A 27,606-nucleotide genomic window follows, 5' to 3' on the forward strand; every position below is an offset into this window, starting at 1 on the left:
GCCTAGCCATGCCACTTATGACGCAAGCGGCTGATGAATGCAGCCTCAGAAGCATGCAGCCTCTGAATTGGGACAAAGCCTAAGTGACAAATCAAGCGTCACTGGTAAAGGTGGAGAATCTCACCAGTCAAAGCAGTTGGAACAGAAATCGACAGAGTTGTTCTGGGGACAATCCTGACAGTGCCACCTCACTCCCAGGATCGGCTCCATGCCACAGACGTCACACTGCATTACAGAGAGACACATTAGCTATAAAATACAAATCTGAAATGAGAATCCAGTGAATTCTTTAAACATATGAATATGTTGCCGAGATACAAATAAGAGTAAAATGTGCATTTTCAACATACATTTTGTCTTTCCGCTGTAAACAGAGAAATCACAGTTTCATCTTGCACTGAAATTAAGTGATTTAAGTTGCAATTATTACTTTATTATCACCGCCATCATCATCAGTTCAGCCATTTACGGGACTATAATCACAAACCTCTCTTGCTCCTATATCAAATGAAAATAATTCAAATCAATTTTTTTTATAGAGAAATGTTAATTTCTAAACAATGTAATGTCAATGAACTTTAGATCATAAGGGGATGGCTGACATTTCAGATATCACAACATTTAAAACAGGTGTTTTGTTTAATGGTAAGTTATGAACATACAGTAGTGTTCAGATTAATAGTAGTGCTATGTGACTAAAAAGATTAATCCAGGTTTTGAGTATATTTCTTATTGTTACATGGGAAACAAGGTACCAGTAGATTCAGTAGATTCTCACAAATCCAACAAGACCGAGCATTCATGATATGCACACTCTTAAGGCTTTGAAATTGGGCTATTAGTAAAAAAAAAAAAAAGAAGTAGAAAAGGGGGTGTTCACAATAATAGTGTGACATTCAGTCAGTGAGTTCGTCAATTTTGTGGAACAAACAGGTGTGAATCAGGTGTCCCCTATTTAAGGATGAAGCCAGCACCTGTTGAACATGATTTCTCTTTGAAAGCCTGAAGAAAATGGGACGTTCAAGACATTGTTCAGAAGAACAGCGTAGTTTGATTAAAAAGTTGATTGGAGAGGGGAAAACTTATACGCCGGTGCAAAAAATTATAGGCTGTTCATCTACAATAATCTCCAATGCTTTAAAATGGACGCGTGGAAGAAAATGGAAAACAACCATCAAAAGGGATAGAAGAATAACCAGAATGGCAAAGGCTCACCCATTGATCAGCTCCAGGATGATCAAAGACAGTCTGGAGTTACCTGTAAGTGCTGTGACAGTTAGAAGACGCCTGTGTGAAGCTAATTTATTTGCAAGAATCCCCCGCAAAGTCCCTCTGTCAAACAAAAGACGTGCAGAAGAGGTTACAATTTGCCAAAGAACACATCAATAGAATAGAACAGAACAGAATAGAATAGAAAGCCTTTATTCTCATTATACACAGCAAACACAGTCTGCATAGTACAACGAGATTAGGGGCCAACTGGCCTAAAGAGAAATGGAGGAATATTTTGTGGACTGATGAGAGTAAAATTGTTCTTTTTGGGTCCAAGGGCTGCAGACAGTTAGTGAGACGACCCCCAAACTCTGAAATCAAGCCACAGTTCACAGTGAAGACAATGAAGCATGGTGGTGCAAGCATCATGATATGGGCATGTTTCTCCTACTATGGTGTTGGGCCTATATATCGCATACCAGGTATCATGGATCAGTATGGATATGTCAAAATACTTGAAGAGGTCATGTTGCCTTATGCTGAAGAGGACATGCCCTTGAAATGGGTGTTTCAACAAGATAATGACCCCAAGCACACTAGTAAACAAGCAAAATCTTGGTTCCAAACCAACAACATTAATGCCTCGCAGATGTAAAGAAATCATGAAAAACTGTGGTTATACAACTAAATACTAGTTTAGTGATTCACAGGATTGCTAAAAAAAAAGCAGTTTGAACATAATAGTTCTCAGTTTGTAGCATCAACAGCAGATGCTACTATTATTGTGAACACCCCCTTTTCTACCTTTTTTTACTAATAGCCCAATTTCATAGCCTTAAGAGTGTGCATATCATGAATGCTTGGTCTTGTTGGATTTGTGAGAATCTACTGAATCTACTGGTACCTTGTTTCCCATGTAACAGTAAGAAATATACTCAAAACCTGGATTAATCTTTTTAGTCACATAGCACTACTATTATTCTGAACACTACTGTAAGTGGTTTCTTTTGGCTTCTCAGTTTTTGCTCTGAGCCACCACAGCAGATCAGATACGATCCGCATGACGATTTGATACAAACTTTACACAGGACACCTTCCTGTAGCAACTCCAGATGTACATGGAGGACGGGGCACTGGTGATATTGACAAAAACGCTGGTGAGTTACATTTACAGAGTAGTTTCTTAACAAGCAGTAACACCACTAAAGCCTCTGTTCTTTAGCAGCATGAGCCAACATTAGCATGGCACAGTGACAGTATAGTGCAGCAGATAACATAATACAACCCCTGGCAAAAATTATGGAATCACCGGCCTCGGAGGATGTTCATTCAGTTGTTTAATTTTGTAGAAAAAAAGCAGATCACAGACATGACACAAAACTAAAGTTATTTCAAATGGCAACTTTCTGGCTTTAAGAAACACTATAAGAAATCAGGAAAAAAAAATTGTGGCAGTCAGTAACGGTTACTTTTTTAGACCAAGCAGAGGGAGAAAAATATGGAATCACTCAATTCTGAGGAAAAATTATGGAATCATGAAAAACAAAAGAATGCTCCAACACATCACTAGTATTTTGTTGCACCACCTCTGGCTTTTATAACAGCTTGCAGTCTCTGAGGCATGGACTTAATGAGTGACAAACAGTACTCTTCATCAATCTGGCTCCAACTTTCTCTGATTGCTGTTGCCAGATCAGAGCCTTGTCAAGGACCATTTTCTTCAACTTCCACCAAAGATTTTCAATTGGATTATGATCCGGACTAGTTTGCAGGCCATGACATTGACCCTATGTGTCTTTTTGCAAGGAATGCTTTCACAGTTTTTGCTCTATGGCAAGATGCATTATCATCTTGAAAAATGATTTCATCATCCCCAAACATCCTTTCAATTGATGGGATAAGAAAAGTGTCCAAAATATCAACATAAACTTGTGCATTTATTGATGATGTAATGACAGTCATCTCCCCAGTGCCTTTACCTGACATGCAGCCCCATATCATCTGACTGTGGAAATTTACATGTTCTCTTCAGGCAGTCATCTTTAAAAAGCTCATTGGAACGGCATCAAACAAAAGTTCCAGCATCATCACCTTGCCCAATGCAGATTCGAGATTCATCACTGAATATGACTTTCATCCAGTCATCCACAGTCCACGATTTCTTTTCCTTAGCCCATTGTAACCTTGTTTTTTCTGTTTAGGTGTTAATGATGGCTTTCGTTTAGCTTTTCTGTATGTAAATCCCATTTCCTTTAGGCAGTTCCTTACAGTTCGGTCACAGACGTTGACTCCAGTTTTCTCCCATTCGTTCCTCATTTGTTTTGTTGTGCATTTTCGATTTTTGAGACATATTGCTTTAAGTTTTCTGTCTTGACGCTTTGATGTCTTCCTTGGTCTACCAGTATGTTTGCCTTTAACAACCTTCCCATGTTGTTTGTATTTGGTCCAGAGTTTAGACACAGAACAACCAACATCTTTTGCAACATTGCGTGATGATTTACCCTCTTTTAAGAGTTTGATAATCCTCTCCTTTCTTTCAATTGACATCTCTCGTGTTGGAGCCATGATTCACGTCAGTCCACTTGGTGCAACAGCTCTCCAAAGTGTGATCACTCCTTTTTAGATGCAGACTAATGAGCAGATCTGATTTGATGCAGCTGTTAGTTTTGGGGATGAAAATTACAGGGTGATTCCATAATTTATTCCTCAGAATCGAGTGAGTCCATATTTTTTTCCCCCTCTGCTTGGTCTAAAAAAGTACCCGTTACTGACTGCCACAATTCTTTTTCCTGATTTCTTATAGTGTTTCTTAAAGCCAGAAAGTTGCCATTTGAAATGACTTTAGTTTTGTGTCATGTCTGTGATCTGCTTTTTTTTCTACAAAATTAAACATCTGAATGAACATTCTATGAGGCCGGTGATTCCATAATTATTGCCAGGGGTTGTATTACAGAGGAATTGTGCAAATGGTGATAGAAGCACCAAATTCGGCACAAATACACCTTAGACATTACTCTTTGAGAGAGAGAGAGAGAAAAAAAAAGACTGACCATTTTAATTTTCAGTAGGCAGCCAGGTAGGGGTCAATTGAAGAATTACACAGTGGTCAAAATTAAAAGATGCTCCAATCATATTGAAAATTATACCACATTATTCGTCTGATCACAAAGATTCCAAAAAGGTATAGATTGGACTATCTATGACTGAATGTTATGGAGTTATGGGGTAAAACAGCAAGAATGATGAAAAATGTCAATTTCAGTTTGTACAGGGGTCAAAAGTTAAAGTTGCTCCAATTTTGGTAAAAAGTGATGCAATTATTGGTTGAGTTAATAGGGTCTTAAAAGGAACAGTTTGCACCATGGGTCATGTTATGGGTTAGCATAAGTCACATGTCATAGAATCCAATGGACGTCCACTTTGTTTGACCTTTACTTTGCAGACCAAACATTCAACACAATCAATACTATTCCATTTATTAATCCTATTAGTTCAACCAATAATTTGCATCACGTTTTACCAAAATTAGAGCAACTTTAATTTTCAACCCCTGTACAAACTGAAGCTGACCTTTGTCGGCATTTTTGCTGTTTTTACCCCATAACATTCAGTCACAGACAGCCCAAACTACACCTTTTTGTAATCTTCATGCTCAGACAAACAATGTGGTGTAGTTTTCAATATGATTGGAGCATCTTTTAATTTTGGCCCCTGTGTAATTCTTCAATTGGCTCCTACCTGGATGCCTACTGAAAATTAAAATGGCCAATTGTTTTTTTCAAAGAGTAATGTCTAAGGAGTATCTGTCCAAATTTGTTGCTTCTATCACCATTTGCAGGATTGTTTCAGTTATCTGCTGCACTAGTAAAAGCTGTTTGAGGTGGCATGTCTGGCAGAACTTGAATGACCATCTTATAAACTACAGAAGACTCAGCAGACCTGAAGCTGCAGTGTGTTTAACTTGTTAGAAGCTTTAGGTTATTTTGGGTCAGCTTGTTCTGATAGCGATCATCATGTGATCATAAAGACATTTATGGCAAAAATAGAAGAAAAATGAATCACTCTGATGATACTTTATGGTGCTTCTTCTCAATTAATCCATTTTTGTTGCCAGGAACACCTCATCATGCTGCAGGCATGCAGAGCATCACCTCGTACAGCTTTACAAATTTAAATTTTGATCATAAAATGATTAATCACCCCTCAACATGCAACAACATTGGCCACATTTACAAGACCATAATAATTAGATGACCATTCGTAATCTCATCTCTCGTGTTTACATGCACTTCAGTAATCCGATAAATGGAAAAAACCGGGTTTACATGATTTCAGTTCATTAGTTGGATTTCTTCAGAAGTGGCGAAAGAAAAAAGGACAGCACCTGAAGAAAAACAATGGAAAAAAAGTCTCTCCCTCTCAGTGAAGACGCTCGCAGAGTTTATGTTCTCAAGCTGGAAATATAACATTTTGCTTTTATGAAACTCAACTTAATACATTTGTCTATAAACTGCATAGAGTGCCAAGAAATTTGCTCTTTAGAATGCTGAAACAACACTCGGGCCGTTCAAGGACGCTTGGGCATCCTGTCAAATTTTATTTTATTTATTTATTATTATTTTTTTGGATACACAATGAACTCGCTGAACTTTGTGATGTGATGAGGGATTTACGAGTCCTGACAAGACAGCAGGTCGTCTCGCTGAACTTCTGGAAATGTGAATGACAACTGCCTTTAAGGCCCGGTCCCACTGGGGAGAGGATTAATTGCGCATGAATTCAGTATACAAATTACGGGCGTTCACTGTCATCCGCAACAAAATTGGCTAAAAATGACATGAGTTTGGGGAGCGGTGGGGGGAAGCCGCTCGGGGTTGTGAGATGGTGTTTTTTGTTTTTTTTGAGAGTGTCATGAAAGGAGAGAGTTCAGCGTGAGTTACGGCTGTAAGAGCAACTCTTTCTTTTGTTGGAGTTAAATAAACGTTCTGAGAGAGAACCGAGGTCCACGGCTGACACATCTGCAGCTGGGGATTTACAGTATGTTGTTGGATGGCAGCAGCTATTACGTCTTTGGGGATCCATAACTACATCTGTATGTCTCCACAGCTGGACAGGCACTGACTGGCAGGTATGTCGATTTCTGCCACATATAGTACTTTGGGTTTACATGACGTGTTTGTTATGCATTCGCAAATTGTCCGCAAATCAGATGCAAAGCAGACGTAATACAAACGCTTTATCCGTATCAATCTGTATGCATTCGATACAACTTATTTTAGTCCGTGATGCAGACATGATAGTCACGCTATATATCCGGTTTACACACTGTCCCAGTCTGCTGCCAAGCCGAAAATCCCTGTCAGTTGCGGATATCAGCGGAAAACAGCGGATATACAGCGCATAGCTTCAGTATGTATCGAGCATATAAGGCGGATGTCATCCGCCAGCAAAATTTTGTGGAGTTCAAAAATCCTGGCAACGGAAAAACATGCCTCTGTGGATAATTGTGGATGTCAGCCAACTCATACAAGCATGTTTTGCGGATATTGCAGATGTTTAGCGAATGAGCCAATTTTGTGCGCAATCCATACGCAAATTTTCCTAATCACCAGTGGGACCGGGCCTTTACACATGCGCAGTTGAAAAACAACCAAATAAATCTGAATTAGTGGTTTACGGGTACCACAGAAATTGTAGTATTGGGAAGAAATCCAGGTATTAATGCTATTTCTCATTATTTTTCTGTTTATATGATCACTTAATAATCACATAACATCCAATAGTCAGATAGCAATCAGATTTTTTATTTATGTGCATGTGAACAGGGCCAGTGTCATCACACTTAAACATGAACAAAGTCGTGAACATTGAGCCTTTTTAAAACCTACTGTGAACTCATTTGTCCAGTGTCAGCATCCCACATGTCAACCTGTGAAAAAGTCTGTAAGCGGGAAGCAAACATAGTGGCTGTTCCTGTTGTATAATCCCTGCCACTCAGGATATGACTTCATGAAAGATCAAGCAGCTATATGGGGGCACATGCTGGGATAGAAATTTAGGTGTGAGGTCTACACAAAGCTTCACCTTGTAGCCTACGTGCTGCACTCTGCCTTTCTCCTCCTGGATCTCCTGAAGCTTCTGTTTCTTTAGCTGCTTCAGCTCCAAAAGCTCTTGGTACTCTGGCAAATTTTCAACTCCACAGGTACACCTTCCTCCTCCTCCTGAGTAGTATGCAGAAAGAAACACACACACGTACAGAGAGAATGATAAAGAGGGGATGACTGACTGGCATCAAAGCAAAGGTAGGCTAGATGTCTGTGCACGACTTCAGGAATTCATTCTGATATTTCTGTCCTCTGTAAGCTACCCTACAGTTAAATTGACTGCTACTATTGATCAGTCTAATATTAGGTGAGCAAGAGAATCAATTAACATGAATCTAGACTCTGCTGTTTGAGCTGCAATGTTGAAGGAAGAACAGATTGTCTTTCGACTGAAAGAAAGGCTCAAAGTGTAAACCTGTGTCCTTCAAAAAAGGTACAGAATCCCTGTTAGCGCAATGGAGGCAGTTTTGCATCCCAAGCTCCGACTGCCTTGGGGCAAAGGCAAAAAAAGCTTTAAAGATAAAATAGTTTTTTGGTGGAGCCAGCAGCCTGCTTTCTCATCAGGGCAAAGTGACCCGATTTTACTTAAAGGTTATTGCCATCAAAGGAAAAGAGCAAATGTCAGCGCTTGAAACTGCAAGCGTCAGGAGCAACAAAAGGAAAGAGGTGTGTGTGTGTGTATGTGTGTGTGTGTGGTGGGCACATAAACCTGCATGATCAATGGACAGCCACATCATTTTCTTTAAAAGGTGTTGTAGTGGAGTTACGGGGAGGGCGAAAAGGTCATGTAAAGGTGCACTGACACAAACATGCCTGTGACTCACGCAATAGCATGAATGTCGTCGTGACGATCCCACCCGCTGTGTTCACAGCTGGTCGCCGTTCTTTGTTCTACCGGCAGCCACGTGCTTTGCGCATATAAAATAATTATTTCGTGGCGGATTAATCTTTTTTTCTGCAAATTGGCCGTTAAAAACGGCTCTAATCGCATCCTGAATCACAGAGGAGGCTGCAGCCGGAGCCGTTCGCATGCACGTGCGCACCTAACTATCTGCAGAAAGCATTTTGAGCCATCTAAAAAGGTAATTATTTGTCATATTTACATTATCATGGCTTGATAAAACAGTTGCGTGTTCTTTCCTTCTTGTGTGCAGCTGTTAAAGTATGTTTATAAGATTTAACTTCTTGTTATAATCCTTCAGACAAGCTGCACTCTGATGCGATCCGCTGACGTCACCACTCGTCGCTCTGTTCACTTTTTCTTTACTCCACTTGACGAGCTGCACGTAGTGTTGGCGATTAGATCATGCCACAAAGCAAAACATTTGTGCATGAAAGATTTTTTTTTGAACATTTCAAAATTCTCTGTGCGCAATAGCGCACCGGCACCCCTCTCATGTTCTGTCTGCACCAGTTAAAGACGAGTTTACTCTCCAGCACGACAAGTCATGCTACTGCGTGAATCAAAGGCATGCTCGTGTCAGTGGGCTTTAAGCCTGAAAGACTTTGGCGAGCACCAAGTCTCTTGTTTATATCTTTATGAAGAATTTTTTTGGCTACATAGAATAAACAGCTGTAAATTTTCTGAGTCATTTTAGCATTTACACTACTGTGTACATACACTTTGAATGAAGCCTGAAGTACCAGATGAAATGTTTACAGCAGTGTATGAACTGAGAGAATTTTACACACTGTTGTAAACATTTTTGTTGGTAGTTGAAATGCTCTTCAAAATCTTTACGACTGTATAATTTTAATAAATAATAAATTTTCTTGAATGTCTTGTGATGATTCTGCGAGGAAGAATTGTGAACAGTGTTTTGATGAAGCAAACAAAACCATCAGAATTTAAATCCACCTGAAGAAGAAAAAAAAACACTTTCTATGACATCAGCTCATCTAGCCATTGGTCCAGATAAGCTAAAAAAAAAAAAAACAGTTCACTGTTTAAAGCAGAACAAAATTTTATGAAATACAAGAAGATATATGCATTTGTCATTCTCAATGCAGCAAAACACAAAAGTGTGGTGACAGATCAGGGATAAGGAAGGTGGAAACAAATTAGTTACAAGAAAACCTCAAATGACAAACAAGGGCACGACAACCTACTGCCTGGGGAAAAAAGTATATATACACACATATCTATATTATAATAGCCAAGTGGCCTCTGTGTGCATGTATGCATGTGCCGCTTAGATCACAGTGAAACCAGGGAGAGCTGACATTTGCAGTTTGGTATGCTTATGTATTTTAGGTCAAGGATGAACGCTGCCAGAACAGAAAGCTGATAGGACAAAAAAAAAAAAAATTAAATTACAGATTTTAGCTAACCAGTAAACAATGGACGTGCTGCAATGCACCAAGGGAGTTCGGGCTTTTGAGGTTAGAACTTTACTGATCCCTTGGGAAGACTCCCTCTGGGAAATTGAGGTTCCAGCAGCATTTTATAGCAGCCCACAGGGTAAGAAGTACACAGAGTATCAAAAGTGAAAGTAAAAAACAGTTTGCAAATATAAATACAGAAATATATATTCCAGACATACTGATTGCTACTGGTTTACTGCCTACTGCTGTTCCTCTCTTTCCCGTCCTCTGTCTTCCTGTTACTCCTCTCCCCCCGAGTGAGGAGTTGTACAGTCTGATGGCCTGAGGGACAAAGGAGGTTTTCAGCTTGTTGGTCCTACACTTGGAAAGGAGCAATCAGTGCCATTAGAGGCTCCTCTGGTTGCTGATGACGGTGTGCAGAGGGTGACTGGTATCGTCCATAATGTCCAGCAGTTTGTCCAGTTAGTGTTTTCATAGTTCAATTGGTTTAGTCAGTTTAGTTAAGTGTTATGCTACTGTTACCATGAGTGACTTAAGTGTTATGTTGGTACCATGAGTGAAATATGTAATGCTTTTAATGTCTTCCACCATTGTCTGTTTGTCAAATTAAAAGCACCTACTTACAACAGATTGCAGAAAAGACAAAAAGCTGTGTGTGCGTGCATGCAATTTTGATCAAGCAGAAACTGGAGATAGCTGACATTTGCTGTTTGTATCCTAATGTATTTTGGGTCAAGGATGAACGGTGCCAAAACTGAAAATTGACAGGATTAATATTTTTAGAGAAGTTACATATATTAACTAACAACACTGAACAATTGACACTGCTATTTACATTCTAGTAAATCAACTACATATTAAAAGCATGAGTGTGTGTGATTTTATTTAGTAAGTTCAATGTAAGTACATAATTGTAAATACATTAAAATACATGGATGGCGCAAGAAAGTGAAGTAAAAATAAAATTATGATAATAACAACAATTGTGTATATGATAACAAGAACCTAAACAATTTAGAAATGCATTAATACAGTAAATTAACATTAAAAATGTAAAAAAAAATGACATAACAGAAAATAAAAGGGTTGAGTTATTCTTCAAAAACTGTTGAGGTGCAAGGTCTAAGGTTCTAAAAACATTCTGGACTCACAAGCCATTCCAACTCATTGTAGAAGCTTTGCACAATTTATTACCACCCTTGAATAACATCAGTTACCCATTTTATAAACACTACCCAATCATATATATATGCACACACACACATGAAAAATGAGTTGGGGTTGACTGCAGTTGTAGCTGTCAAGGACAAAGACTGATGCGATAGGAGACTTACGGAGTCATCTGCGGAAGGGTCGTGCATGCTCCTGTAATATGCAGAGCGCTCATCATCTTCATCCATGAAGACTGGTGGCTCATAGGAGGTTAGGAAAGTGGAGGGTCGGTAGAGGTGCTTGTTGAGGTGGTGCTGCCTCTTACTGGATGCCTGTGGAACAAACACGTCTTCATTATTAAAGGGGCTCCTTAAAATCTGTGCCGTTGTTTCTTTCAACAGGATTTATTAGTGCACTCAATTTGAGTGGAATTACCAAGCTACTCAGACACTTCAGTCACAAAGAATAAGATCTGTTTAATAACAGTAATCCAATACAAGTGTGAAAGTAGTTTGCGTTACCTTTTTAGTGTACATGCACAAGTTGGGTGTTCTTCCAGGCACTGGAATACCAGCTTTTGTCAGTTTGATGAAGTACTTTTGAACCCTACTGGCTACCTAGAATTTTTAAAAAGAAAAATGGCTGTTACTGAGTATCAACACCTGCATTAGTAACTGAGGTCACATACACATGCACAGACGCATGCACACACACGTCTGTGAAGCTGCAGCACTAATGTCATGCCTTCATTTAATCAGACAACACTGAGCAAGGTTTAATCATTTCATTAACTTTCATTAGTCTTTCAGTAAGCCTGCTATGAAATAACAACCCTTGGCAAAAACACACAAGCTGGCAGCAGCAGAACCACATCACTCAATATATTTAAATAGTGTCTGGATAACAACTCCTGATCTTATCACATTTTGTCAGTTACTGGTTATCTTTTTTTTCCCTTCCAGGTGAGTTTTCCTTCTCAGAATCACCTGTTTAGCAGTTCGATTGCCCAGCTCATCAGCAATTTTCTGCCATCTCCTCGACTCAACTTCTTCAGGAGGAAACTTAACAAGAAGTTGCTCCAACTTTCTCTGCAGAAGACAAATATGTGCAAAATCACAAACACATTCCTCATCTGCTGAGATGATAATACTCTCCATGAAGACTTAATGCATCTAATATTTGTTTATTAAAGTGGGTATCTAATATCTGAAAAACATTTTGACAGATAACACAAATGTGTGTAAAATTTGGTTACTTCCTGAAAAGGTATTTATGTACAGCAATTATTTTACAAAAGAGCATGCCAGAGTGCAGGCCTGTTTATTATTCCCCCTGGCCGGGACGGAGGATATAGAATCATGCTCAGTCTGTATCTGCATGTGTCCGCCACATTTTTCCAACACTCTCTTATGAAGGCCTTTGGCAATTTATTTAAAAACTTATATTTATAGTAGTATCCGTTTCCTCACTCTATGAACATTTGGCCATCAATGAGTCTGGAATTTCACAACAGAAACACATGAAACACTGCAGACTATTAAGTGACGCAGTGCTAAATGCACATGGTTCAAAAACTCTGTTGTGCTGCATGCAGACTGGCACTTCCGTTGTGCTGCACAGAGATTTCTTAATGGTTGATGGAATTTAATTAATAAATATTCATTACATTGTTTCTTGATTATGACTGTGACTTCTACATGAATGCTTCAGTTCCTTGTTTTCTGCTGGAATTGCCTTGTTTCAGATATTAAATTGTGAAACAAAGATTTTATTTAAACAGAAACAATAAACACGATTGGTAGGCGTGGTGGACAAGTGGTTAGTGTGCTCAGTTTCAGTGTGGAAGGTTCCCGGTTCAAACCCACATTTCTCCATATAATGTGGAGTTGCGTCAGGAAGGGAATCTGGTGTAAAACTTGTGCCAAATCAACATGCAGATCCACCTCGGATCTGTTGAGGCAACCCCAGGTGACAAAACAAGGAAGCAGCTGAGGAGACTGACTTACTAGAAACAATAAACATGATTACATGACAATACATCCTGTCAACATGGATATTACCATAACCTCTGGCCTTACCTGCTCCTCCACAGTCCACAGCTGGTTGAATGTGTCAGGCTTGTCTGGGTGACAAATCCTCCCCCTGATCATCTGTCAACGAATACACAAATGACAAGTGTTTTCAAAGACCAAAAAGATGAGAGAGAGAAAAAAGGGAGGTCTGACAGAGAAAGCTGGCTGTCATATGCGACTCAAGATGTGTAACTGGGAAGGAATGAAAATCAGCAACCCTTGTGAGTGACACGTAAAACCCTGTTAGATTCAGGAGAATGAAATCTAGGACAACGCAAATGTTCTTGCACAACAAACAAGGAGGGCCGACAGAAACAGTCCAGGAGGAGTTTGTTCAGTGCTTCATTCCTTGTTATGTTTAACTGCAATTAGCAAAAGTAAAACCCCACCCCCAAAAAAGCTGCCAACACAGCGTGGGAAAAGGTACACAAAAAAGAAGCCAAGAATGGTGATAATCAGAAGTGTGAGAGAGGCAGTCCCTGCATGTTTCCATAGTTACATCTTTTGTGCTCCCAAAGACTAAGAAGTGGGGAGATGTGGCTACAAGAGGGCAGACAGTCATAAAAAAAATAACTTAAATAACTCACAAAACTTTTAAATGAGCTTGATGACTCGGCAGCTATAGCTAAAGTGAAGTAGCAACTTTATGTAAACTCTAATGAACATGGAGAAAATTGTTTGTTCAGACAGCAGTGGACTGGGTGCGGTACATGTGAAGGTACGTAATACCTGAGTTTGCCTGCTATTTTCTGGTGCGTCACTAGAAGGCAGGGAAGAGTACATAGTGGAGGACTCGCCTTCTTTTTTGGGCTCCACTGGACTTTTTGGTCTATTAGGCAAACCTGTGTTTAAAAAAAAAAAAAAAAGACAAAAGAAGAGACATTTGTTTTCCTAAGACACCTGAATGGACAAATATATCTTTTAAAATTAAACATTACACTAAAATAAGTGTATTGGTCACTGACTGCTACGTACCCTTGTCAAATATCAGCTTTAATTGCCTGGTTTTGCGTTTCTTGTCACAGAACTCTCTCTCAAAGTCACCAAGACCCGAGGTGTAGTGCTCCCACGCAATTTCAGGAAGCTGGATGACTCTCTGGGGGCAGGGCAAACCCAGATCACCTGAGAAAGTCACAGAACCTGGACTCAGAATGCGTGATACATACACTGTACACATATTATAACCTCTACAAACTTTTAAGGCTGGTGGACTGAATAAAGTTAAACACACACACACACACACACACACACACAAAACCACATGCTTTTGTCTTAAGACACCATCTACTTACAGTATGCTCAATGTTTTGGTGTTGATCATATAATCTGTCATATTCTGGTTTGAAGTCCTGTCACTGCTTAAAATATAAATCAACACTAAAAGTTATTTTTCCTATTGATTCATCTACTACTGTTATGATTACTAATTGATCATTAGCCCATAAAACATCAGAAAAGAGGACAAAATACTTACCATACATTACTAAAGAACAAAATAATGTGCTCAAACTACTTGAGTTATTTAACCAAACCCCAACACAAATAATCATGATACAATGACATAAAATAACACATTCTCACATTTGGAAAGTTGCCTTTATAACAGATTTAAACAATCAATTTAAGAAATGGTTGATCATTTTTCTATTGATAGGAAATAATGATGAACAGAAAGACGCAACCCATAGATTCAGTAATGGCAGTTTATGTTCTATCAAAAAAATAAATAAATAACTTATGCATTTCATAAAAGGTACAATTGTGGCTGAGTGCAGGCAGAACTGGTAGCCAACCACTCATTTCCTGAGTGGAAGTTTCCCAGTTCACGATGACCACTGCCCCACTGTCCATGTGATGTCAGGAAGGGCATCTCCCTTCTTTTACTCTGGGTAAAAGAAGGGAGAAAACAGAACCTGTTTTTACAATGTGCGCGTGCACACGCACACTACAGTGGTTTTAGTGGAGCTCAGGGCCCTTTGATTTGCATAAGGTTTCAGAAGTAACCTGACAGACACGTCTGTCCACAAGAACAGTGAATCAAATGTTATCACGCTATGGGTTTGTTTCTGCCAATGGAACTACTGCAGTGCAGAAAATGGATGGAATAAATAAGGAGGACGAGTATGTCAAAACTAATCAACAAAACCTCAAACCATAAGCTAGACTGTCAAAACTGGAGACCATAACTGGGTGTTCTAACGGGACAAATGCACATCAAAGCTGGTTTGATAAAGCAGGCCAATGTTAAACTTAACAATGTGTTCTTAAAGTCCTGACATAAACCCTTTAGAAAATAGCTTGACTGTACCAAAAAGTCAGGTCCATGCCAGGAAACCAACAATTTAACTGAGTTCTATGAATTTGATCAAAATGTAGTACCAGTCAAAAGTTTGGACACTTTCCTATTCAAACGAATGAGAAAGTGCCTGTGTGTAAACTGACAAATATCTAAACTAGAGCTGTGGCTGCAAGCTTGTTGATGGCTACAACAAGTGTATGGCGATGGTGAACCCTGGTAAGGGACACACAACCAAATATCAGGTGTGCTGATTTCAGAAAACCCCAAATTAAATAAAACTTGTGTACCTTTCTATTAAACATGTATGTTGTACAATAATTCTGCCCAACAAAAGAACCCGTTCAAAGAAATAACTGAAAACCTAAACCTATGACATTCATGTGCACTGTGAGTGCTGTGAGTGTATGTAAACTTCTGCCCAGAACTGTAAATCTCAAACTGATGTTAAACCTGTCTTGTCAACAAACCTTAGCAATGGTGAGTACTGGTGAAGTATAAAGTATGGACTACAATAAAGCAATAAATTAAAAAGGGAAAATTGAAGTAGTCTGTTTTTTTACATCCATCCCGGATATTTAGCCCTCTAGGGTCCATGGATGCGCTGGAGCAACCAGATCAACTTTTTGTCATAACTCTATATCAATGCAACAATTGTGGATTTTAACGACATGAACATCAGAGTTTCAATGTCTAAAGTCCCTTCAGCATCTCCCTTGTTTCCACTTGGAGCCCCCACAGCAGATCGAGGTGGATCTGCATATTGTTTGGCAGTGGTTTTACACTGGATGCCCTTCCTAACACAAACTTCATATTGGAGAATGAACAGGGATGGGTTTGAACCTTGCACACTGAAAACAATGCACCGCTTGGACACCACCCCTCCCCTAGAGTTTCAATGACTGAGGGATTCTATTAATATGATACGGACTTATTTTACAAATGTGTTTTTTTTTTGCAATGTACCAGGTTCCTGCCATGCAGCTCCCAGCAGGCGGCAATGCTGCACTGCATATATTTCCATTTTGATGTTATTATACATTGATCTAAATCTGCCTGCAGTAGAATGGCACCCTGTCCAAGTGTACTCCACCTCACACCCTATGAGTGCTGAGCTAGGCTCTAATCCCCCCCATGTGACCCTGGACTGGACTACGCGGGTATTGAAATGAATTATATAAAATCTTTTCATAGACAATGTGTGTCTCACATCATAAAACTTAATCGTTCTGAACATTTGATATGTAACACATATGCATTACAATTATAGGCAAGTACCGTAAAACGGGAATTACGGTACTGAAGATATGTAGCAGTGGTGTCGAGTCAACCCCATAGGGTTAACGCATCAATTTCATCACCAAGTCTCAGAATACAATTTTGATATTTCATTTACAATGCTTCATCCAAGTCAAGTGCACTTGTCAGATTTTGTGGGCAATAATTAAAATTACAAGTCCTGTTGCCCAGACACTCCCGGGCTTTAATTCTGACAAGCAGAAATTGACTGCAATTTTTTACCTGTTTCTGCAGCTGCTCCACAAAGTTGATGGGATCAGCAAGTGCCTCCTTCTGATGACATGCTAAAGTCTCCAGGGCCATGATGGCCTGCATTCGCTGAGCCTCAAGAACACTGACCGTCTGCAGCAGTCTCTGATAACTGACAGGAAAAACTGAGGTAGACTAGACTGGAAGGAAAGGACTGCGTACATTATTCAACCTGACACTTGCAATGCTGCAGTGCATCAAATTTTCAGACCCCAGACTATGAATAATTCAACCCTTGGGCTGAAAAACTAATAGTTGTAGAAGACACAAATTAGTCACCAGTCCCTTCTGTAAAATGTGTTTGCAAGGTTTTGTGTGCGCTTTTAAATCTTGTTAAGAGCTGGAACATTAATGAATGCCTAACACTTTTAGAATCACATTTCTTGCACAGCAGATATAAACACTTAGAGCCAAGCCCCTCAGCTAAATAAATAAATAAATGAGGGGAAAAAAGTGTGAGTCCATGCCATAGGAAAAAAAAAAAATGCTATTTTTAAAAGCAAGCATTATCTAGAAAAGTGTATATCCACCAATATTTACAAGGATGTAAAAGCCTTCCCTGAAAACACTAGAAACCTTCAGAGCTGCGTAAGACTGACCTTCCCATTCACACCCTTGGGGTAACAGAACTTCACAGTGAGCTGTCAATGATTAAGTGTGGCACAGACTGAGAAGCCTCATGATGTGAACCAAGCTAAAGGGACTGACGGGAAGGTGACAACACCCGACATAACTACAAGCTAACGCAGGTGCTCAGTGAAGTGGCTCAATCTCACCTAACAGGACATGAATGAAGATTAATGCAGACTGCAATTAATTCAGCAGCTGCCAATGATTTAAGAACCCTAAAAGCCAATGGTCAAACGACATCAACAGTGTTAAGCATCATATCCATTCCTTAGCGGTAGCGCTGTTCACAGTACGTGAGGTTCTGCTGTACTTGTGCAACATTGGTACATCCATACTGTGTAATTACAGCAATCAGTCTCGACAATCAAGCCATTTCAAACAATGCTGTGTTTGTGATTCTATTTCAAATGCCAGGATCCCTGCACGCGCAAACAGAAATAGACAAGATCTCTACATTAGTAGGATTTATGGAAATGAAGAAAATATGCTGCATTTCTATGCACTAACTCCTTCCACGTATACAGGGATAAGCATGGTGTCCACGACTACCTGATGATTAACTCTGGTACCAAAAAATTCAAATAAAACCCAGAAAGGTGTTTCTATGTCAACCTTAATATGCCAAAATTTGGGCTGATCCTTGAACAGCTTGTAACTGCTGAAAATAGGGGGAGAAACACACTGGAAAGTCACCATGAACCTCAGTATACAATATTAGCCATGCCTATTCTGTGTACTCAGCAGTCATAAAATGCCTCGTCATGCTTTTGTAAAGATGACTGATCAATGTATTGATTCCCAGCATTTAAAATTGTTATTATTCAGCAGCACAACTAAAACTTGGATGCCTGATTTAACTACTTGCAACTATGAGAGTACTGAAATCTCATTCCAAAGCAATTCTCTACTTTTGCATCATTCAAAAATTGTGAATCTGAAAAAGGGAATACAAAAGTTTCATATGCAGGTATTTGTGCAACTATGACATATTACTTTTGAAATAAATCTTAATGTTAGAAACAAAGTTGATTTTTTTTTTCCCCAAAAGCCAGTCTAAATTAGTAAATTATGCTTGACATCTCACAATCATGTTTGTAAGTTACATGTATGCAACATTAGTATTTCACAATAAGAGATTAGATAAAATCTAAGATCATTTGCCAGGTGTGGCAATTAGTTGTGCAGGCAAAAAAACCCTAATACAGATTTCATTAAAACAGTAGCAACAGCCTTTTAATAGTGTGCTCTGTATTACAGTTACTATAAATTTTAAAAAATCGAATAAACACAAACTGGAATGCATGTGATTATTCAAAACTACAGACTGAAAGTAACACAAAGATCAAAGAATATTACCAAACGTGTTCAAAAACAAGGAGCTAATTCAGCAAATGATGAAGAGAGACCACAATACCCCTGGGAGCTCCTACATACTCTTTGTTGTGTTTAAGAGCCAGGTGATCAGACTCAAAGAAAAATACATCTGGTTCCTCCTCTTCTTCCTCTTCCTCCTCCATGTCCTCCGCAGCCTGGCCCTCTGTCAGCTCCTTGCTGCTTGCGGCCTCTTGTTCTTCTCAGACACACCTTCATCATCTGCCCTGTCTTCAGGGCTCACAGAAACAGGCGCTTCAGTAGAAGAGCCCGCACAGTCTAAGGGAGCACATTCTTCCACCATAGGGCACTCCTCCTCCAGTCCAACCACCATCTCTCCATCCTCTGTTAGAGGGCCATTGTCTCTTGGAGGAGATTCAAGCTTACAGGAGGGCTTGTCACTAGTAGCAACCCTCCTGGGTGAAGTCCGCAGAGTGTATCTGTGTTCATAGAGCTCTGTAAAACAAGGTGGCATGCTGGATATGAGGGAATGCACCCTGGCTGTGAAGGGGAGGGAGTTGGTTCTAGAGGGGGAGTAGCTTCTCCTGAGTTGCTGTTGTTGATTGGACTACAGTTCAAACTGGTGCTAATAGAGGAGGTGGAAGCAGAGGCTTCCTGCACTGATCTTAGTGGTTGTCCATTGGTATCACTTTCACACTCCGTCACCTGCTCCTCATGAGCCAGACACAATGGGTCACCCACTATATCAACTTCCACCTCCTCTACATCCTGCTCCTTCGCCCATGATCAACTCAGGAGCAGAATCCTGTGGAATAGGCTCAAAAATCACTTCAGGCGAGACTGGCAATTCCCCTGAGCCAGAGACCTCCATCTGCTCAGGGACAGAGTTTCTACAAGGCACAATGGGGTGAAGGGATGAGGAGGCGCCGCCTGGCTACCATTTAGCACGATGGCCAGTTGGGGGCAGAGGTGGGATATGCACTAGGCTCTTCACTGAGTGTGTCAGTTTTCTCTGTCTAGTTTCTCCAAGTCCATAGAAGCCTCATGAGCATGCGAGGGCTCAGCTGCCTCATCACATTCCAAATGACCATCCTCTGCATTGCCCCCTGTCAGTTCACCTTTCACTTTACTGAGGTCAAGTGAAGCAGGAGTTGTGCTAGCAGAGTTTTGGCCAGGTAACTCCTAACGAGTGTTTAATCAGAGATGGGACTGTCAGGTTTCAAATGCTCAGGATAATCCTCATGTCCCTTAGACTCTCCAATACGTGAGCAACGTTTGACCCTTTTGATTTGAGGGGAGGCTTCCTGGATCCCCTTCCCTTGCTCACAGTTCTCAGATTTCTCATGACTATGTCCTTTTCCAAACAGGACAAGTCCCGCTTCCTAGAACTAGTCCATTGTACTGCCTTAGTGGCAGATACATTAGATTCAACATTTTCCTGAAATGAGAGATGCTCCTTGTTTTCCTGCTCCACGTCCTGCTTGGACTGCCGCTCAGCCTCCTGTTGGACTGTCGCTCGGCGTCCTGCTTGGACTCTCCCGCTCGGTATCCTGCTTCTTCTTGGGTGAACGGGCCCTAGGTAGTGGAGGCACTGACGTCTCCTCTGGCTGGGCAATACTGCGGTTCCTGAGGGTTCGACCACAAAGTTCTCATCCAATCCATTTAGCCTACTGATGACCTTGTGATGCGTGAAGAACAGAGACGCGGCCATACTAGGGGCGGTGCCTACAGTCTCCTCATCCTGGTGCTCTCCGCACTTGCAGCACAATGTCAGCACCTGAAAAACACAAATGCATTTCATTAAATCAAGACAAAACATTTAGTGTCTCTCCTACAGTATTATAGGCTTGGGCAGAGCCGGAAGTTCAGTGGATAACAAACTGGTCTGGCAATTTGTAGACCTGGCTTTGAGTCCAGCTCATGTTACCTTGCCTGTTCCCTTGGACAAGGCACTTAATCTGTCCAGCTAGATTAAGTTGGACAGATCTAAAAAAAAAATTTCTGTCTCAGTCAAACCAGCTGTAAAAATGAATACCCTGCGATGGACTGGCATCCACTCCAGGGAGAGTCACAGACTCTCGCTCGCTTCACACCACGGAAAATGATAAACACTGGCCCAATGGGCATCAGGGCCTATGCAGATTTACTTTTTTATTACAGGCCTGGCAGGTCGCCAGGTCAATGAGAACCCCTACCAGCCCAGAAATATTTTGTTCATAAGGCCAATTAAAAATACCACCAACTATCTATTAATTTGGATGTCAATATGTCATTTCAGTGCATCTGCATAACTCTCATTCTGCCATTTTCTCACACACAAACAATCTCTGCAGAGTAAATTTTATTTTTGTAGAGCTATGACAGTATAGTAAGGCAGGGGTGGTGGCCAAGTGTTAGTTCACCCTTGCAGGCATTTCTCCATGTAACAGGGAGTTGCATCGGGAAGCTGTATCCCTGGCGTAAAACCTGTGCCAATTCCAACATTATACATATAAGTGCAGGTGAAAATAATCACCTGAAGAAGTAAGAACATAAGGTGATGTTCAAATGGAGGTGATCTGACTGGTGTCTTTTTATTGAAAATCAAATGTGGTAGACCAACACCATGTTTCATGATGCACTAACTTTTTTATGTCACTGGTAGTATGAGCATTGCTCTCCTTAGCATTAATATGTACTGCCAATCTGTGAACTGACATGTCAGAAACAGACTGAAGAAGCTCCATCGTTTTCCATCTCGAGACAGTCACTGCCTGTTCTTACACTGTGCTGCAGAAGCAACATGAAAGCCAGAGGCTATAGTACTTGTGACAAACACACTTAGATAGTATTCCTTCAGGGAACAACGGTTATCGTCACCTGGAACAGCAAGCAATACCACATGTACATATTACTCACACTTAACTAGAGGCTCCAGCCGAGAAAGCTGATGTGATTTGTCCATGCACAAAATGAGAGAAAAGAAAAAGCATAAAGGGGTGAGCAGATGTTAGTTATTCGGATTGAGCACTAGACATCCAATAACGGTTTCTCCTCTGAGCTGCCCTCAGAAACTGGCAAAACTAATCACAACCTTTAATAGGTTACATTTTAGATGAATAACCATTACATCTAAGCTCTGTTGTGCAGTCTACAATTTCTTGAAATACATTTACTCTCACTTCCTCATCACAATCAGGGTTCTTCCTAGTGGTGAGTGTACACATAGGCAAGATGATTATAATATCATATTTATGTCATACTTGGCACATTCCTGACATTCTTAACGTGACTTAACGCATCTGAATAGGTTTCTTAATAATGTGTGTTGGTGCATGATATTTGTGATTTACGTGGAGCATGTTTTTGGCTGTCAAAAAAAAATCTTCCACCCTCATTTCGCCTCATGCCATGGAGGTTGCAACTGAGTGTGTTGATCTGTCTTGATCAGTGGTGATCCTTAGTAGAGTGTGACAGCATTCTTCTCTGACGTGCGCACAATTACACCCTACTGCACCACATTCAGTTTCATTGCTGCAATATGCCAAAGAAGGACAGTGACGCCAAGTCGGCTAAAAGCCTTGTTTCAATGCTCCTCAGCACACTCCTGCAGGTGTTCTACCTGCTGCATGTGCCTGATGTTTGGGAAAATGAGCGAAACGAGAGCCACATGAAGCCACACATCTGTCTCCACCTTCTTTGTGCATCACTCCATGGCACATAGCCCAACTAAGCATGTAATCACAAAGTTCTTCTGCTGTGGATTTTGAGGAGCAAACTGGAGCAATCTGAATTGTTCAGCAACTGACGATAGGATGAATATAGGTGTGTGTGTGTGTGTGTTGTGTGTGGAGACAATTCACCTCATTCACAACATGACAGAACGTAACGATGCGCTGTTACGCGCAATAGTTTCCTGAGGACACCTGACGCCTCTGCCCCAAATCATCACATTCGTGATCAGTGGCCAAGAATGTATACTTTGTGGCACTCAATTTTCAATTTATTTTCATTCATATAGTGCCAAATCACAACAGAGTTGCCTCAAAGCGCTTCACACAGGTAAGGTCTAACTTTACCAACCCCCAGAGCAACAGTGGTAAGGAGAAACTCCCTCTGAGGAAGAAACCTCAAGCAGACCAGATCAAAGGATGACCCTCTGCTTGGGCCATGCTACAAACATAAATTACAGAACAATTCACAGATGAATGTACAAGAAATGCTACTGGTGCACAGGACAGGAGGATCACCAACACGAATACAACTCCCATCTCTGGATGGAGCTGTACCTTAAACAGAGAGAAAAAAACAGAATCAGGCATCAGAAAGACAAAAAAAATACTGTATAATTTGCCAGCATTAAACAACAAGAAAACAGAGAAATACTAGATCACCAGCCACTAGCCCTAAACTTCACTAAAAGAATTTAGGTAAAGTTGAGGCCGTGGCCCGTTCCAATTACTAATTAATGAATTAAAGAGTAAAAAGCGTAAAACAAACTGTACCAGTATGCTAAGCCATATGAAAGGGAAAATAAGTGCGTCTTAAGTCTGGACTTGAAAGTCTCCACAGAATCTGACTGTTTTTATTGACGCAGGGAGATCATTCCACAGAACAGGGGCATGATAAGAGAAAGCGCTGTGACCCGCAGACTTCTTATTCACCTTAGGGACACAAAAGTAGTCCTGCACGCTGAGAACGTAAAGCCCTGGGCTGGTATGTAAGGTTTAATTAGGTCAGCTAGGTAGGGAGGTGCCAGTCCATGAATAATTTTATAGGTTAGTAGCAGAACCTTAAAATCTGATCTCACTGGGACAGGAAGCCAGTGAAGGGATGCCAAAATGGGTGTAATGTGGTCGAACTTTCTGCTTCGTGTCAAAAGGCTGGCTGCAGCATTTTGAACCAACTGGAGACCCCTAATGCTAGACTGCAGTAAACCAGAAAATAGAACATTGCAGTAGTCCAATCTAGAAGAGATAAATGCATGGATCAGGGTCTCTGCATCAGCCATAGACAGGATGGGACGAATCTTCGCTATATTTCGCAGGTGGAAGAAAGCAGTCCTAGTAATATTTCTAATGTGGAGGCCAAAGGACAACGACGGATCAAAAATTACCCCAAGGTTCCTCACTTTGTCAGTGTGATGTATGACACATGAGCCGAGGCTGAGTGTTAACTGGTCAAATTGATGCCCATGTCTCACTGGACCAAGAACCATCATTTCAGGCTTATCACAGTTTAAAAGTAGGAAGTTTCTAAACATCGAACTTCTCACTGCTGCAAGGCAATCTTCTAAGGATTTTATGTGAACGAGATTACCAGCAGTTATCAGCATGTATAACTGAGTATCATCTGCACAGCAGTGAAAGGTAATCCCAAAATGCCGCAATATGTGTCCAAGAGGTGCTATATAAAGGGAGAAAAGCAGGGGGCCTAACACAGACCCCTGTGGAACCCCAAATTTCATGTCACTAAGGTTAGAGGTAGTGTTACTGTACAAAACACAGTGAGAACGACTGGTCAAGTATGACGTCAGCCATGCAAGGGCACTCCCAGTAATCCCAAAATGATTTTCCAGCCTATCAAGTAGAATATGATGATACACGGTATCAAACGCAGCACTGAGATCAAACAGCAACAGAACCGTAGTGGTGTCTGAATCCACTGCAAGCAGAAGATCATTCACCACTTTAGTGAGAGCCGTCTCTGTGGAATGATATTTTCTAAAAGCAGACTGCAGTGGCTCAAAGAGATTATTCTCAGTAAGATAGTTTACGAGCTGCCGTGACACCACTTTTTCCAGAATTTTAGAGAAAAATGATAGATTTGATATCGGCCGATAGTCTGTCAATACACTAGGGTCAAGATTAGGTTTCATAAGTAATGGTTTAATCACTGCAGATTTGAAACATTTAGGAACAGATCCATAAGTTAAAGAAAGATGAATCATTTCCAGCACAGTCGGCCCAAGAGTGGGCCACAGGTCCTTAAACAGTTTTATTGGTATAGGATCAAATACACAGGTTGTGTTTTTTGTTGACATTACGAGTTGTGGCAGCATGCCTAGTGAGATACTGTCAAATTCTGTAAATCTAGGTAATACCTCAGTAGTGGCGCCCACATCAATAGCAGGGTGTAGTGGATGGATTAAGGCATTTTCTTCTCAAAGTAATCCAGGAATCTTGTGCTGTAAAAGGAGAGCGAACTACAGGTGGTTGTCCATGCAAAAGTGTTGCCACCGTGTCGAACAAGAACTTTGAGTTATGCTTGTTTTTGTTGATCAAATCAGAGTAGCAAGTCCGCTTTGTAGCCAATAATGCATGCTTATAGTCTAAGATAGCATCACGCCACGCAAGGTGAAATTTTGAACGGTGCCATTTCCATTCTAGACCTCTTGCTTTATGCTTGAGGTCACGCAGATAATCAATGAACCAAGGTGACTGTGATTTGGGGAGCGCGGTTTTAACACAGGTGGTGCAATCATGTCGAGTGTAGTTTTGAGCACTGAGTTTAAACTATCCACAAGTCTGTCTACTGACTGGGTATTTGTCAAATGTGAAGCTAAGACATCAGGCAGTCTAGCATCGAGTTCAGTCTTAGTTGAGGAGTTGATGCATCGCCGTAATGATATATAAGGTTGTTGTTCCACTAAACACGGCAGCGAAACTGTAAACTTAATAAGTGAGTGATCAGACACCACTGATGTAAGAGGCATGATGTCAATATTCGTGACAGCAATACCACGTGCGAGAACCAGATCCAGGGTATTTCCACTAATGTGCGTCGAATCCCGAATGCGTTGCCGAAATCCTAATGCATCCACAATTTCCATGAATGATTTGCAGAGGTGATCAGAAGGCTTATTTATATGAATGTTAAAGTCACGAATGATTAGACTGTTATCTACACTAGTTGACAAGTTAGAGATGAACGCACCAAATTCATCTAAGAATTCAGAATATGGGCCAGGAGGCCTATATACAGTGACAAAGTAATTCGACTGATTTTTATTCTTCTGACCTTGGCAATGTGTAATATCCTGAGCAGAGCGGAGAATCAAATGCTCAAACGAGTGATATTTGTAACCCCCAACAGCTAATAAGCTAAACCTAAATTTATAAATAAGAGCAACACCCACGCCTTGCTTCGCATCACGAGGGACGTGACTAAATATATATGCTGGTGGGCAGGCCTCATTTAAGGAGAGGACAGCTGTAGGTTTAAGCCAGGTTTCACATAGCCCAATCATATCTAAGTGATGATGAATAATTAGATCACTGATCAACAATGATTGAGGACAGTGATCTTATGTTAATGAGGCCCAGTCTAAGGAACTCAGTGGGGTCGACAGTTGAACTGTTTGGGTTTAGGGTTGGTTCCAGAGTAGCATATATAAGATGCCTAGAAGTAGGTTAGGTTTAAGACATTCCACGCGCGTTGTAGGTAGCAGACACGAAATCTTTGCAATTGTTGGAACAACCACTGGGCCATCCTCAATTTCAACATCATCCAATATAGTAATGGGTATTAAGTTGGAAAGCATATCCCTCTATGATTTTATGGACACGGACTACGGACGCAGGCCACAGTCTCAACTTGTTGAAATTCCCTCCCTGCAAATAAACTGCACTATCACCATAGTGGATTTTCTGCACTAAATTCCCCGCTAAGCTAATGGATTCCACAACCACATTTGTCATAAGCCTTGCAGGGTCTCTAATCACCTGCTCTGTGGCCTGCTGTAGATTCCTAATGTTACCCTCCCTGTAGAGCTCTATCTATGTTCGCAGACAAGAATGGCGGCGCCTTCCCCAGTAGGGTGGAGGCCCTCCGGCATCAGCAAGACACGGCGGCCCCAGGACGAAGGCCAGTTATCAATAAAGCTAAAACCTTGCTGTCTATGAAACTGCGCCAGCCACCTATTTAACGATGTCAGCCTGCTAAACGCCTCATCAGTACCCCTGGAGGGAGGGGAACAGAGACTATTGATCGATGCCGACACATCTTTCTGGCAAGGTCACAAGTCCTCTCTATGTCCATTTTTGTGACCTCTGAGTGCTTCATCCTGATATCATTGGTGCCAACGTGAATAACTATGTGACTATATCTCATGTCATGTTCCTTCGTCTGTCTTCACTTCTGCAGCGTCGGCACCCTAAGATGAGATGCAATGTCGGGAGCTCTGGCCCCAGGAATACATTTAACATCAGTCGGCATCTGTAACCTGACTTTGTGGGTGACAGAATCCCCATCACTAAAGTCCCGGTGTTTCGACCTGGAGACAGGAGGGAAGTCACTTGTGGGCTCAGAGAATTCACATCTGGCAAATCCAAGGGGGAGAACCGATTCACAGTTCACACTGGCGAGTGTGATCGGGGTGCCACAACTGGGCACCAAGCCCTACGGGGCTTCCGCACATAGCCCAGTCCGACAGCCGCGTTTCTAAGCTGATGCTAATGGGACTTCGCTAGTCCGGCCCAACACTAACCTCATCTGGAGTGCCTGTAACATCTCACTCCACTGCGCTAAGAAGCTGCTCTAACTTACGGACACGGCTCTCTATGAGAGACACCCTATCTTCCAAGATCACGCAGGATTTACGGAGGGTGTAAAGTAGAATTAGTAGTGTACTTTGTGCACTAAGAAATTCAAGAATGTAGCCAAGCAAACACGAGCTAACCAATAATGGATAAGCTAACCACTCCTAAGCTCACACAGACCAAATAAATGAATTAAAATTCACAGAAGTTACACTTGAATACTAACAGAAGTATTAAACAGGTAAAAAAAGCAGCAGCTATAAATACACTAAACAGTTATTAACTAACAAGAGTGTAAAAAAATGAAATGAAAAAAAAATGATGACGGGGTCCGAAATAGCTAACGCAAGCTAACCGCTAGCGAAAATGCTAGCCGCTTCTAGATGTTACACAGGAGTAAATAATTACTTAAAATT

General features: G+C 40.9%; 1 protein-coding gene across 1 annotated transcript in view; it reads right to left on the reverse strand.

Moving 5' to 3' along the window:
* zzz3 (zinc finger, ZZ-type containing 3) overlaps positions 1-27,606 on the reverse strand; it is a 46,916-nt gene that overhangs the window by 6,480 nt on the left and 12,830 nt on the right. Inside the window, 23 exon segments of the mRNA XM_034182600.1 lie at positions 125-225; positions 7,297-7,403; positions 7,406-7,430; positions 10,976-11,125; positions 11,315-11,410; positions 11,780-11,881; positions 12,872-12,943; positions 13,595-13,707; positions 13,841-13,987; positions 16,670-16,821; positions 18,774-18,924; positions 18,927-19,196; positions 19,199-19,451; positions 19,453-19,601; positions 19,604-19,621; positions 19,624-19,688; positions 19,690-19,867; positions 19,870-20,019; positions 20,022-20,203; positions 20,205-20,316; positions 20,319-20,336; positions 20,339-20,383; positions 21,477-21,530. Of these exon segments, the coding sequence (XP_034038491.1) occupies positions 125-225; positions 7,297-7,403; positions 7,406-7,430; positions 10,976-11,125; positions 11,315-11,410; positions 11,780-11,881; positions 12,872-12,943; positions 13,595-13,707; positions 13,841-13,987; positions 16,670-16,821; positions 18,774-18,924; positions 18,927-19,196; positions 19,199-19,451; positions 19,453-19,601; positions 19,604-19,621; positions 19,624-19,688; positions 19,690-19,867; positions 19,870-20,019; positions 20,022-20,203; positions 20,205-20,316; positions 20,319-20,336; positions 20,339-20,383; positions 21,477-21,530 (2,710 nt within the window).

The sequence above is a fragment of the Thalassophryne amazonica genome, chromosome 12, assembly GCF_902500255.1.
Source record: "Thalassophryne amazonica chromosome 12, fThaAma1.1, whole genome shotgun sequence".
Classification (NCBI taxonomy): Eukaryota; Metazoa; Chordata; class Actinopteri; order Batrachoidiformes; family Batrachoididae; genus Thalassophryne; species Thalassophryne amazonica.